We start from the raw sequence: 13,437 nt of genomic DNA on the forward strand, positions 1-13,437 counted from the left end.
TGGCGGTGGTGCTCCAAACAGCGGCAGTGCTCCAAACGGCAGAGGCAGCTTCAAACGGCAGCGGCGGCTCCAACGGCGGCGGCGGCTCCAAACGGCAGAGGCAGCTCCAAATGGCGGCAGCAGCTCCAACGGCACTCCAAACGGCAGCGGCGGCTCCAAACGGCAGAGGCAGCTCCAAACGGCGGCAGCAGCTCCAACGGCACTCCAAACGGCGGCGGCGGCTCCAAACGGCAGAGGCAGCTCCAAACGGCGGCAGCAGCTCCAACGGCACTCCAAATGGCAAGTCCCCCCACCCTTCCCCCTATTTTGCATGTTTTAAACTAGGCCTAAATTTGGGGCGAGGGGCTTAATTTGATTTTATGCCTAGAAAACATGCTGGGTCTTCCTATTGGTGGAGGCCATATTGTTGGAGAAACACGGTAGATGCTTCCAGACTGAAAGTGAGCATATCAAGAAAGTCTATTTGAGTTTTTGAGTCTTGGGACAGACTCAGATCTACCCACCACCTAGGGAGCTGCATCTGTTTTGCATCCTAACAGACAATCGAGTTCTCAGCCATCACCTCTGAATTCAGCAGCTGATTCTCCGCCCTCCCCTGCCTCTTTACATATTGCAAGCTTTGGTTCCCCCAGGCCTCTTTTTTCCGTGACCTCACTCAGCCCTACCTTTTTGGAAGAAAGCAAAAGAGTCTGAATAGAATCAAAATTTGGGAAGAGCTGAATTTCCTCCATAATGTGCATTCCATTTTCATAACTGATTGCTTTGTGAAGAGCACCTTGATCTGAAATGACAGAAGGCAAATCTTTTCGGCAGCCATGTAAAAATAAACACACATTGACCATACTTGGGAGTCTACGGATTCTTCTTCACAAGATATTTCAAAACCTTTTAGTTTTCTCTGCTTTTTCAGTCTTTTATACATTGCTTTTTGCTATATAACTGCCTACTTCAGCAGTTTTACTTCTGATCCCATTTTTGCTTCATCTTTTATCTCCATTCTGTTGAGTTTAATTTTATATTAACTTCAGTGATTTATGTATGTATCTCTTGAAAAGTAGAACAAATTATATATACCCCACCCCTACAAAATAAACATGCAACAATATGCAGGTAGTCCTTGACTTTTGATCATAATTGAGTCCAAAATTTCTGTTGCTAAGTGATACATTTCTTAAGTGACTTTTGTCCCATTTTACGATTTTTCTTGCCATAATTGCTAAATAAATCACTGCAGTTGTTAAGTTAGTAACATGGTTGTTAAATAAATCTGGGTTCAACATTGACTTTGTCAGAAGATTGCAAAAGTGACCCTGTGGGACACTGCAACCATCATAAATATGCATTGCCAACCATCTACATTTTGATCACGTGACCATGGGTATGATACAGTGGTAACAAATGTGAAAAACAGTCATAACTTTTTATACTTTATATTTATTTTGTACTGTTGTAACGTTGGTCATTAAACAAACTGTTGTAAGTTAAGGACTACCTGTAGTATCAGCAGCTAATGCATTTCCCAGAAACATTCAGACAAAGATGAAACTTTTTCCAGTGATAGAAAGTTGACATTGACATAACCAGGACATTTAGTAATAATTCCCAGACTGAAAAGATCTCTCTTTTAACTTAATTGCTGAATTTCAGTTAAGGTCTTCAAAGACACGAAGGACAATTTCTGAAGAAGATGCACACAGGTAGTCTTTGACTTTGGAATTTAAGTCTTCTATGTTGTGGTCATAAAAGTCAAGGCACCACCTGAGAGAATTTGATTTTACAACCATTTTTACAAGGAGTAATCATGGTCTTTAAGTGAGTGACATGGTCATTAAGAGAACCGTATGTTTATTAATCGAATCCAACACATCCAATGGGCAGCTTTTGCTATCTTCTACTGAAAAATGGCAAAAAAAAAAGTGATACACAAAAAAAGTGATTGTGGTCACACCGATATGGAATACTGCAATCAGTCAAAAAATTAAGCTGATTGCCAGGCGCCGGAGATGTGGCCACATGACCAAGAGCGCAATTGTAATTTCAAGGACTGAGTTGTAAGTAGGTTTTTAAAAAATCCATAGTGACTTTTAATGGTCATGAAACAACTAGTCATAAGTCATAAGAGGACTATGCAAGGAAGCACTTTTAATTAATCCTGAGCCCATTTTTCTCCCACTTTCAGTACACTGAAATTCACAACACTGGATTGGCCTATTCAACTTCACTGAAAAACCACTTGAAACTCATGGAAAACTTACCTGTCCCGATAAACATGACATCATATAACGTGCCATTCAATGCACGGACTTGATCCACCACAATCTGGGTATACTTCACATCACGCTTGATCAATCTGGGTCTGTCTCCTATTGGGGTCACAGAATCATCCATCAAAGGATGGTCTTTGACAAATTGTAAGGTTTTGTCAGGTAAGTTAAGAGTACTCTTGAAATTTTCTGCTTTGGCCTCCTTGTTTATACACTGTTCCATGAAAAATAAACAAAATAGACACATAGTATGATTAATGAACACTTAAAAAGGAATAATTCCGGTAGTTCTTGACTTACAATAGTTCCTTTAGTGACTGTTCAAACTTACAATGACATTGAAAAAAATTAACCTACGACTATTTTTCACAGTTACAACCTTTGCAGCATCCCCAAGATCAAAATTCAGATGCTTGGCAACTGGTTCGTATTTATGACCATTGCTGTGTCCCAAGTTCTTCTGACCCCCTTTTGCGACCTTCTGACAAGCAAAGTCAACGGGGAAACCAGTTTCACTTAACAACTGTGGCAAATAAAAGTCCTAAAATGGGAAAAATTCACTTAACAAGTGTCTCACTTAACAACAGAAATTTTGGACTCCACTGTGGTGGTACTTCAAGGACTATCTGTGTAGGCTTTAAAATATGGTCTCTATTACATACATTATCTAGCTGTATTAAGTAATTTCTTTGTTTTTTCAAGAGGTAAAACTCAAGTCTTTTCCAAACTGGGAAAGTCATTTTACCGTCCTCAGAAGGATAAAAGGCTGAGGCAACCTTAAGCCCATCAGGATCAAACTCCAGACTGTGGACAGGCTTTGCTTACAATACTGCATCCTAACCACTGTGCCACCAGGGCTCTTATAAGTTATGATCAACAATAAAAATGGAATCTATCATGCTTTTAATGACCACTGTTTTCTTTTGTAATATATGTCACACTGGAGTTACAGCACCTGAGCTGGGCAGTTATATATGTGTTCACCAGGGTCCCCCGCGGTCTGGGACCGCACGGCACAAGCGGGGGCGGTGGGGGGGGTTGAAAGCTGGCGTCTCGAAAGCTTGGGGGGGGGGGGGGGATTTGAGGAAGGATCTAGGAAGGTGGGCGCATCTTGAAGATGGCGGCGCCCAGTGACGCTACCAGGCGGCCCCAGCTGTGCCGGAACCGGGCGCCGGGAAGTGATCCCGTTCTAAGCAAATCAAATAGATAAGCATTTTTCTTCCTCAGTTTTCTCATCAAAATTATTTTCCATATATAGGTATTATTAACATCAAATAAACAAACCTAAAATATACATTATAATCATCTTAAACTGAGCTAAATTGAGGTGTTCTTGGTGCTCTCTGAGCTTGGCTGTTTTCTTATAGAGAATTCATTACCCAAATAGATTACATCATTAGTACTAGGTTGAAAACAACCAAGCTCAAGGAGCACCAAAGGAACTTTCATTTCAACCTTGAGCTACAAATATTCTTCTTTCTCAGTACTCCTTAATTTTCCCCAAAGGGGCAAATGGTATCCTTATCACTTAAAACTAACCTAATAGATGTTTAGAACTGTCAATAAGATTCCAGTGTTAAGACCAAGACTACGGTTCTCTTAAAATCCTCCCCTGTGGTCTTCAATTTAGCATTTAACAATGATGTTATTCTTGCTGTTTAAATAAAGATGAAACTTGCAGCAGTCCAATTGGTTTTATCTACCTTGTCAAAAGGTGTAAGAAACAACTCACTTACTCAGCCTGGTGCTACTAGTGTTTGGGATTATCACTATCACCATCATAAGTGCATCTAATATTGAATAAAACTGTCTTTACAATTGCTTTTTAGAAATCAAGGTAAGGGACCAGAAACCAGTTTATAGGTTATCCAGAACTTACTGCTCCAGGCCGTGGCTTAGGAATCTCTCCATTGTATCGCAACCATTTTGTATGGGACTGTTCAACTGTGGTGCTTTGCATGTACTTTCCTTTGGCAAAAACATCTTCCACTGTAGAAATATTGTAGGCACACACTGCTGAGAGGCCCACATTATTCCTTAAAAAAAAAAAAAAAAAAGGATGGAAATTTATTCAACTTTTTACACTCCTGTGGTAACAAATGGGCCTCTAAAACAAAAAGCTATTACTTACAACTGAGGAGTAAAAACTCCATAAATCACTGGTTCTTTTAAATTTGAAGTCTTTAGGATAAAAATATCGTTGACAATGTTGAAAAATAAATTTTTCTCTGGGACTGAACAAAACAACCGAGCCTTGAGGTAGGTAGTCCATTTTTTTTGTAAAGTTCGATGTCCTCCTTGGTCCCCCTTGAAAGGGAAAAAAAAGCATTTTCATTGTCCAAGATCAATATTTTTTTTAAAAAAAGAACAGTTTTGTACTGTTAAAGCATTAGTACATATAAAAATATGAAATTCTCCAAGCCACTTTTACATTTTAAGCACTTATTTAAAAAGTGCCAAACACTGAGGAAAAGTTCCAACCTTTAAATATCCACATCCAAACTTAACTAGAAATGTTCTGATCACAACATGGACACTTTAGCTACAATATGGAAGTCTAAAGATCTTGTCTGGAGGTTGAAATAATTCTGGAGCATGTCTTCGCCAAAGTTTCTATATGATATTAATAGTCAGAAAGGGAGATTTCAGAATTGAAATGTTTTGACTTCAGAACATATTGTATACACACACACACACACACCACCATCACAACAAAACTTTTCAAATAAATGAATAAGGCCCTGTACGCAGTCTCTACTTTCACATCATTATATATTAATAAAGGCCACTCAGGGTCTCTATAATGTTAATGGCTCGAGGGCTGCTGTGATAAATACAGCCTTTCCTCACACCTCAAACAACTTTGGCATTAGGAAGAATTGTGTCTTCTCCCTATGCAACTAAATTGATATCAAACTGGGGAGCAGTTGAAAATGTTTGTTTCCCTCTATCTTTGTGACACAGGAAGAATTGTGCTCCTGCACTGTGAAGCAGTGGTGGTATTTGACCGCTTCGGCCCGGTTCTGTTGAGCTAGTAGGAGCGATGAGCAGCGGAGACCGAACTGGTTCTCTCCACTGCTCTGCTGTTGGGCCCACCTGCCTGGGCTCCCATACTCACTTTTATCTGCTGAATTTTTCCCAGCACAGAATGCTGGGCGGCAGCTGCTGAAGCGACTGGGATCGTGCAGGCTTGCAGGAGGCAAGTTAGAATGCCTCTGCGCCTGCGCAAAGTGCCCGTTCGGCGTGCATGTGCACACACACATGCACACAGTGTGTGCACATGTGCAAAGCGCGCCCACCAAGCCACGCCCACCAAACCGGTGGCAAAAATATTTGAATACCACCACTGCTGTGAAGTAACAGGAAACCTCCAAATAATGAATTTTAAGCCAGAGGTTCCAAAGGAGAAATGTGTAACACTGAAAGCACTATACTTTAAAATATCCCTGGTCTCCAGCCTTTGCTACGAAGTAGACATATTTCCCTAAGTACCATCATCAGCAATACAAAAGGATATGCATATTTTTGTGCATGTATGTGTGTGCCTTCAATTTATTGTTGACTCCTGCTGACTGCCTCAACTAGTCCCTGAAGTTTTCTTGGCAAGATTTCAAAAGTAGTTTGCTATTACCTGCTTCCTAGGGCTGAGAAAGAACAACTGGCAAAAGATCACCCAGCCAGCTTTCATGCCTAAGGCAGAGCTAGAATTCAGTCTCCCAGTTTCTAGCTTCATATTTCCCTATCCCCTTCCATAGAATTCCATATAAAATAATGGGGATCCAGATCATATATTAGTTGTGCTGCCAATAATGACAAGCTGTCAGTGGGCAGAGAACCATTATTGCCACACCAAAAGCGCATTTGGTAAAATTGCTGGGATTTCACAAATCTTGCAGGCTTCAATCAGCTTGAATTGCTTAATTACATGTTGCAAATTAAATGCAGAGCCTAATATTTTACAAACTTCTGCACCCTTCCACCCACAATAAAAGTACAAGGTGACAAGAGCATTAAATGTTCTTTGGGGGGGGTGGGGGGTGGAATCACATTGTTTCATGGTAAATAGGTCCCCAATAAAAGGAACTTTTTTTAACTGCACTCACATAAAGAGTGGCAGAAGCATATTGGTTATCAGTAGTTTTCTCTTTGCACAGAAGGACACATTCCAGTCAAACAAGTTTGATACCTTGATGGCCAAGTGTTCCCTATTTCCCAATTCCTTCAGGCTGACAGTGACTGATAAGCATACAATATATGTGAGGAGAGAAATGTGTGATAGTATCATAAAAGCCCTTGGTTTTTCAGGATACCATACCAAGCCTTAGATCTTCTCTGCTCCCCAATTTTCACAGATATTGAGCAATTCTATTGAGCAATTCTATTCTTTCAGCCAAAAAAATGTACCAATTATTAATTGCTGAAAGTAATTTGGAATTCTTTTAATGTTTTCTTCCCATGGAAACTTTATTGGATGTATGTTATGGCCTTCAAGACGCTGAGGAACACAGCTTTTGAAATACTTCACTATAGGCTATGCTGGCTGGGACTGCCAGGAGTTAGCAACATTTGGCAAGCCATGGAAATTATGGCTGTCTACAAACAGTCCAGTTTAATGTTATAGTGCTCTGTTAGAAACACAGCAGGTCTAATTTAAATAATGGCAAGTTTGGCTCTTAAGCAAAAAGGACAAACAGACTAACGCTGTTGCCCTTGGGGATAGGCTGCAAAGAAAAGGCATGTCTGGAGTGACAAAACAAATTCTTGTTTCAACTGATTCCTTCCTCCATCCCAGAAAGAAATAGAAAATGTTTTCACTATGACCCACCTTACAAACTCTAGCTATCCTTGGAATCATCAGTTTGTTAAGGAATTCATATTCCACTGACACTTCAGTGAAAAAGAAGTACACTTTGTCATCATCTTCATCAGGGCTTTCTGGATCAGCTCTTATCACATCAGCAAAAATAAAATTTGGTTCTACATAAAGAAAATATAAACAAAATTGACTACCATTTTAATTATTCTCCTGTGGCCCCCTTTTCTGTAATAGTTCATTGGATACTTTTTATTTCCATGTTTCACAAACCTAACAGGAAAGCTTTGAGACACCTCAAATTCTTTTTCATGGATTAAACTCAGAGATCAAGATTTACATGCACGATTGAATGAGTGATTCCAATCTAAATTCCTTGTTTCTCAAAATAAGTGTCAGACACATACACAGCTCTCAAAATATGTTTTGATAAAATAGCAATGAAATATTCTATGGGGCAGAGAGTTGCAGAAACAGTATGTAAATAACAAGTTGAGTAGGTTACTTTCCTTGCTGGTTGAAAAGTATCCAGGTCATTCAGAATCAAAACCAAATTGGCTAAATCAAAACCAGCATCTAAATACTGAAATCAGTACTTGGAATTTTGGCATCTCTTTCAAACATAGATGGAAAATTCAGGGGGAAAAAGGTTATTTTCTGCAGCTGTGGGTTTGAACGAAACACTGGGGTGTGTGTTTTTTGTTTGGAAAAAATAGGAAAAAATCTACATCAGATAAACTTGAGTTTGTTGAAGAACATTTTAGTGTAGTTTTTTTTTTAATTCAGGGTCATTTTTAAAATTTATCTAGGATCAAACCCCCTCTAAATTTCCTTACCATTAAGCCAAGGAATTGCATATTCTGTCCTTAGTGGATTTTGCAGTGAGTTCCTAGAAATAATAGGTTCACTTCCTAAGAAATTGTAAGATGTTGCAGAGTAAAGATCCCCATCTATAGAACAATAACAAAACAGAATAAAAATAAATTTATTTCCCATGAAACATTACATCACATGCAATTTTGCTTTCCCATCCCAACTAAAATTGTACAAAGCTTAAACTGCTTTCTTCCTACCTGTCAAATCTCTATATACAATTTCTCTATTTTTTAAAAAATTACTCTGTATTGCTTTTAAAATAATAACAGAGAAATGGGAGAAACACACAAAAGATAAAGAATACATGTATTGTTAAAGAAAAGGAAAAAAGTGTTTTTTTAAAACTGGGAAAAAATTAACAAAAGGGAAAATAAAACTGCAATCTTTTAAATGTAAGTAGTTACAATTTTGTATAGTTGTTTAATGCAATTATTATTCAATTACATATTTATTTCTAACATATCTCTTTTCTATTCCTATATAAACTTTGCATTGATTGGTTGAATTATTTGGTGTACAAGCAGAAGAGATTTTAAAAAATTATGAGGAAAACAAAATTTAATAAGGACTACTTAAGCCAAATTACCTTTTTTTAAATCAGAAAAATTATGTTCTAAAAAATAGCTAAAAAAAACTTTACTATTAATAAACAAACATATATATCTTCTTGATTTTGTTCAAAGAATAACATTATTGAAATTATATACTTACCAACCATGACTGATGTATAACTTTGTGCAGGATCAAATGGGCATCTTCCTTTACCATCTTCATTTCTCCCCATAAGCTTGAATGTTGCCAGATTCTACAAAACAATTTTTTTTTAATTTTCTATTTGAAATTTAAGTAGCTACATTCTACCTTACAGTTGTGAACATATGAAATATTTCTCAGTTCTACCAATTAAAAGAGCATTCTTTTGAAATAGTATAATTAGTACTTCCTCCTTCCACTTTTCTCTCCAACAATCTTGTGAGAGAAGATTTGGTTGAGAGAGGATGATTGGTTCAGAATTACTGATGAGTTTCTATGCTTGAGAGTACGATCCTAGTCCAATACCTGAGCTGCTATACCACACTGGACCGTGTTTCTATTCCATTTCCATGATAAGAAAAAAAAGATATAGTGGGGAAAGGGAGGGGAAGGTTGGAATTTACAAATGGAATGCACACAGACACATACAGAGCTATAATGTTTCATTTTTGGATCAGATACTGGCAAAAGGATGCTGTCATGATTATTCAATTTATTCAGATTTTTTATTCCTGATAAAGGCAACTCAATTTGGCAAATAGCAAAAACAAAATAAATAAAATGTCAATGGAATTGGAAATAATATATAAACCAAACTCATACAATCACTTTTGAAATCATCTGTTGAAATATTCATAACAATTTCAACTCATTCCAGACTTTAGTCCATTATCTCCTGGTAAATATCCCAAGGCCTAATTTAAATAACAAATGAGATACCTTAGATGCTAAAATAATATGAGTCTTTCTCCATGCCATCAACATAAAATAAATGAATTTAAATGTATTAAGAAAATCAGCTTTTGATATCTTAAATATGCCATTTTTAAAATTTCAGATTACCTGTAATTATTTTAATGAAAGCCTTGTAACATAAAAATGAACAAAATCCAGAATTGTTTACCTTTAGCAGGACTCAAATATTTGCACTGTATGAAATCACTGAATCTTATCAACCCTATAACACTGCTACATTAATGAACAAAGGAACCAAAATCAAAGTTATGAATGTGCTTTCAAAAGTATTTACTTTCCACTGCATATACAGGAACATGTGTAAGGAGACTGTTTCAAAAAAACCACAAGGCTCAGCTCAGTCTTCTGGCAAAGACCTAGAATTGAATGATATCTCTTTCCCTTCTTCATTCACATGCTACCTTTATAGAAAGGGTGGAATGGGACAACTCGCCACAAGCTAACTAGCCATGGCCAACTCACCACAGCCAATTTGCCATGGGACAACTTGCCATGGCCAACTCACCACCGGACAACTCGCTGTGGGACAATTCAACAATTCAATTTAATTATTTAAAATAATTTTTACATTATTTTAATTTTTGTCATTCACATTTCATTTGTCACTCCTTTGTCACCCTTTTTTTAATGATTCTATTTCACTATTTCTTTGATATTAGTGCAATTCTTGTCCTGCAGTGAGTTGTTCCACGGCGAGTTGGCCATGGCAAGTTGTCTGCAGCAAGTTGTCATAGAAAGGGACTGCTGCTGCAAACTGCCTATTCTCTGTTAAAGGTTTTCTGGAATTCTGGATCCATAAGACTATAGATAAATTCCACTGGTTCTGGACAGTATTTGCTGTAAACAGTTTCCCTCTATTTGGGGATGGTGATCAAACAGAGGATCACCTCTATTTGAGAATGCTTGTGTCTGCCCTGTTTTCACAATGTGTTAGAATCTATGATTGTCTGCAATAAACAAAGAAGGGTTGAGTCCTCATTTAGAAGCCAAATGAAGGAAAGAGAAAGGTTGCAGTTAGAACAAAATTGTGACAAGAGAGGATGTGAGCAAAGATTCAGGAAAGAGTGATGGGGCAACTGGGGTATGCAACAGAAATAAAGTTGATGTGCCATGGAGATTATTGATTATATTCATTCACGTCTCAGGTAGAAATATGCAAAACTTTTTTGCCTAAATATGTAGGAAGTCTTTTACTATCGTAACTTTGTTGCCATCCAAATCAGAAAACTGATTAGCAGTTTGAAATCAATGCCATTTATAACCATTTTGACATCCTGGTTTGTTCTGAAGGTAGTATCATTTTCTCAATTTAGATAAAATAAGAAAATGTTTAGAGATCTGGATTAAATGTGAAGCATACTGAGTTTGACTACATGTATGGTGGAAAAAGAGCTATGCAAATTCCAATTTTTAATATACTAAAAAATTAGTATTCTAACTCTTGGAGATTGATGGATTAAATTATGATAAAAATTAAGAGACAAAAGAGTGGAACTAAAAAAAGACAGAATGTTAATACATGATCCAGACTCTTAAAGAGTGCTTCTAATAATATAAAAACCCATTAAAGCAACAAAACTGCAACAGTGTAATTTAGAAATGGGAACTACATGGCTTTACAATTTTGCTATAGTTTTTGAAGTGATATTAAAGGAAGTAAGTTCACAAGAATTTTGTCCTTGAGGACAAAACAAGATCCAAATAAAGGAGAACGATAATATAGAATAAGATGTATGGGAGGCAGAAATGTGTGTTTTTGTTAAAAGGAAGGATGTCATTCTGAAGGATTCACAATTGAAAAATAATGATCGAGTCAGGAGTTGACAAGGACCAGAGAAATGGAGAGTCAAGAAGTGTTTAGATCAGGGGTGTCCAACCTTGGCAACTTTAAGACTTGTGGACTTCAACTCCCAGAGTTCCTCAGCCAGCAAAGCTGGCTGAGGAACTCTGGGAGTTGAAGTCCACAAGTCTTAAAATTGCCAAGGTTGGACACCCCTGGTTTAGATAAAGAAACAAAAGGAGTATCAGACATGCAGGATGTTTCTACATGGTCTACTATAAAAACAACATTCAAAAATTAGGACAAGTCTTTATATCATACTCTCTTTATATCATATTCTCTAAGAAATTTTAACTGAACTCCAATCATGCAACATGGGGTTTTGTTCTTTACATTACTGAACATAATTTTCCAGTTGTCCCTAAATAAACTTTATTCTCACGCTTACCAGATGATCACAGATTGGCTGAAATGCATTTGTTCCACACACATAGAGCAAAGTATCATTCAAATATTGTAAGACGCGAACATAGTTAAGGCACTCTGTCTGTAAAACAAAATAAAAAAAATTGACAGGAGAGAAAACAAAAACAATCAATCAAAATCTCACTATTTTTTGAAAAAAAAAACTTTCAAATTGGTAACACAAATGGCTTTAACTTGTGCACAGGTAAATTTCATCTCAACCATCCTGAGCATCCTGATGCTATTACAGCTGGTTACTAAAAGGATTAGTAACTCTGTTGCCTCTTTTCCCCCCTTGCTATTCACCTTTTCTTCTGTGCACTGACTTCTTAGACTGTAAAGTCTAAATGCACAAATGCTTTTTTTGCTATTATTCTGTGGCTCTGAGTGCTATTTGGGATGAAAGAGAATACAGATTATGCTATATGAAAAATAAAAGAGCTAAAATACTGCATTAGTAACAAATTGCTGATAGGAAGTTTAGTTATTAAGATGCTAGAACACTGAGCCCGTAACCAATAAACAATGTCCTCCTATTTTTTTTTAAAATATAGTATTAGGATTTCATAAAGACTGTAAAAATACAATAAAAAGGTAGAAAATTTGTTTCATCAATAACTGGGGCAATAGCCAATATTAAATATAAATTTTAAAGGGTTAACCATGGGTTAAAATAAAAAACATCCTTCAATATATTAGTCAATGTCCATTCCTATTAGTTATCAATCTGCCTATCTTGTTTGCTACCATATAAAATTAGGAAATGTACTATACACTACTCAAATCAGTAAACATTTCTACCTCAAGTCACTGTGATTCGAGTGTAATTTTTCATATCTGTGCAGTGGAACTCATATACATGATTTTTGATTTCTTGGCACTTATCCTGTCAATTATGCTAGCCGATATGCTATCTACCATGGGAGGATCTAGTAATATACAGCTTTTAACTTACAAAAGGGAGGTGGTGAGAAACTTTCATTTCATCAGGGTACTGTGTCTGTACAGGAAAAATGACAATATGTTGATTGCCCTTGTAGTAGGGGCATTAGAATTCAGGTAGCCCTTGCTTGGCAATGATAACTGCGATCAGGAACTTGGGCACTAAGCAATGCAGTCCTAAGATATGATATCACAACTTATAATGATAGTTCTGGCAGCTCCAGTTGCCATCATTAGGTAAATCCTGTGAGGTTGCAGCATGCTGTGGTTATATGATTGCCATTTGTGGCTTCCTGCTGGCTTCCTCCATTGACTTTATAAGCTAGCAGTGAAGATCACAAATGGAGATCACATGACTGCAAGCTGCTACAACAGTGTATCTGCAAACCGCTTGAATCATGACCACCTAACTGCAGGGACACTGTGACAACCACAACTATGAGGATCTGTTGTAAGCATTCCTTGTTAAGTGCCATCATAACTTCAAATGGTTGTTGTATGAGTAGGTTTAAAACAAGTAGATGTAGTAGATGCTGCAGTGTCAACTGAAAGCAATTTTTTTAAACATTTAGTAGATCTCCCACTGAGGACTGTGAAAGGTAAGACATCGCGTTTAGTCCTAAATAAGGTTCTTCATTGCGCAGAAAAAACGACATATTTGACAAATTCCCATCTGGGGTATGCTGTATGAGCTCTAAAGTGGGATGAAATACAGCTAATCTGTTTGCTGTCTATAACTAAAACTCTTTAATAATTCTCAGCTTGAGTATATTGCATGTCTATATATT

The 13,437-nt window shown here is 37.1% G+C and overlaps 1 protein-coding gene across 8 annotated transcripts in view; it reads right to left on the minus strand.

Moving 5' to 3' along the window:
* SEMA4D (semaphorin 4D) overlaps positions 1-13,437 on the minus strand; it is a 119,517-nt gene that overhangs the window by 10,595 nt on the left and 95,485 nt on the right. For all 8 annotated transcript variants that reach the window (XM_087957961.1, XM_087957967.1, XM_087957960.1 and 5 more), the window contains 8 exons: positions 11,691-11,789; positions 8,665-8,758; positions 7,914-8,027; positions 7,090-7,241; positions 4,396-4,571; positions 4,144-4,300; positions 2,256-2,478; positions 666-781 (listed from right to left, as the gene is read on the minus strand). In XM_087957961.1, coding sequence (XP_087814087.1) covers positions 666-781; positions 2,256-2,478; positions 4,144-4,300; positions 4,396-4,571; positions 7,090-7,241; positions 7,914-8,027; positions 8,665-8,758; positions 11,691-11,789 — 1,131 coding nt within the window. The remainder of the gene's footprint in view (positions 1-665; positions 782-2,255; positions 2,479-4,143; positions 4,301-4,395; positions 4,572-7,089; positions 7,242-7,913; positions 8,028-8,664; positions 8,759-11,690; positions 11,790-13,437) is intronic.

Source organism: Notechis scutatus, chromosome 2 (assembly GCF_049901735.1).
Source record: "Notechis scutatus isolate UNSWTSFEM ecotype Mainland chromosome 2, rNotScu1.2, whole genome shotgun sequence".
NCBI lineage: Eukaryota > Metazoa > Chordata > Lepidosauria > Squamata > Elapidae > Notechis > Notechis scutatus.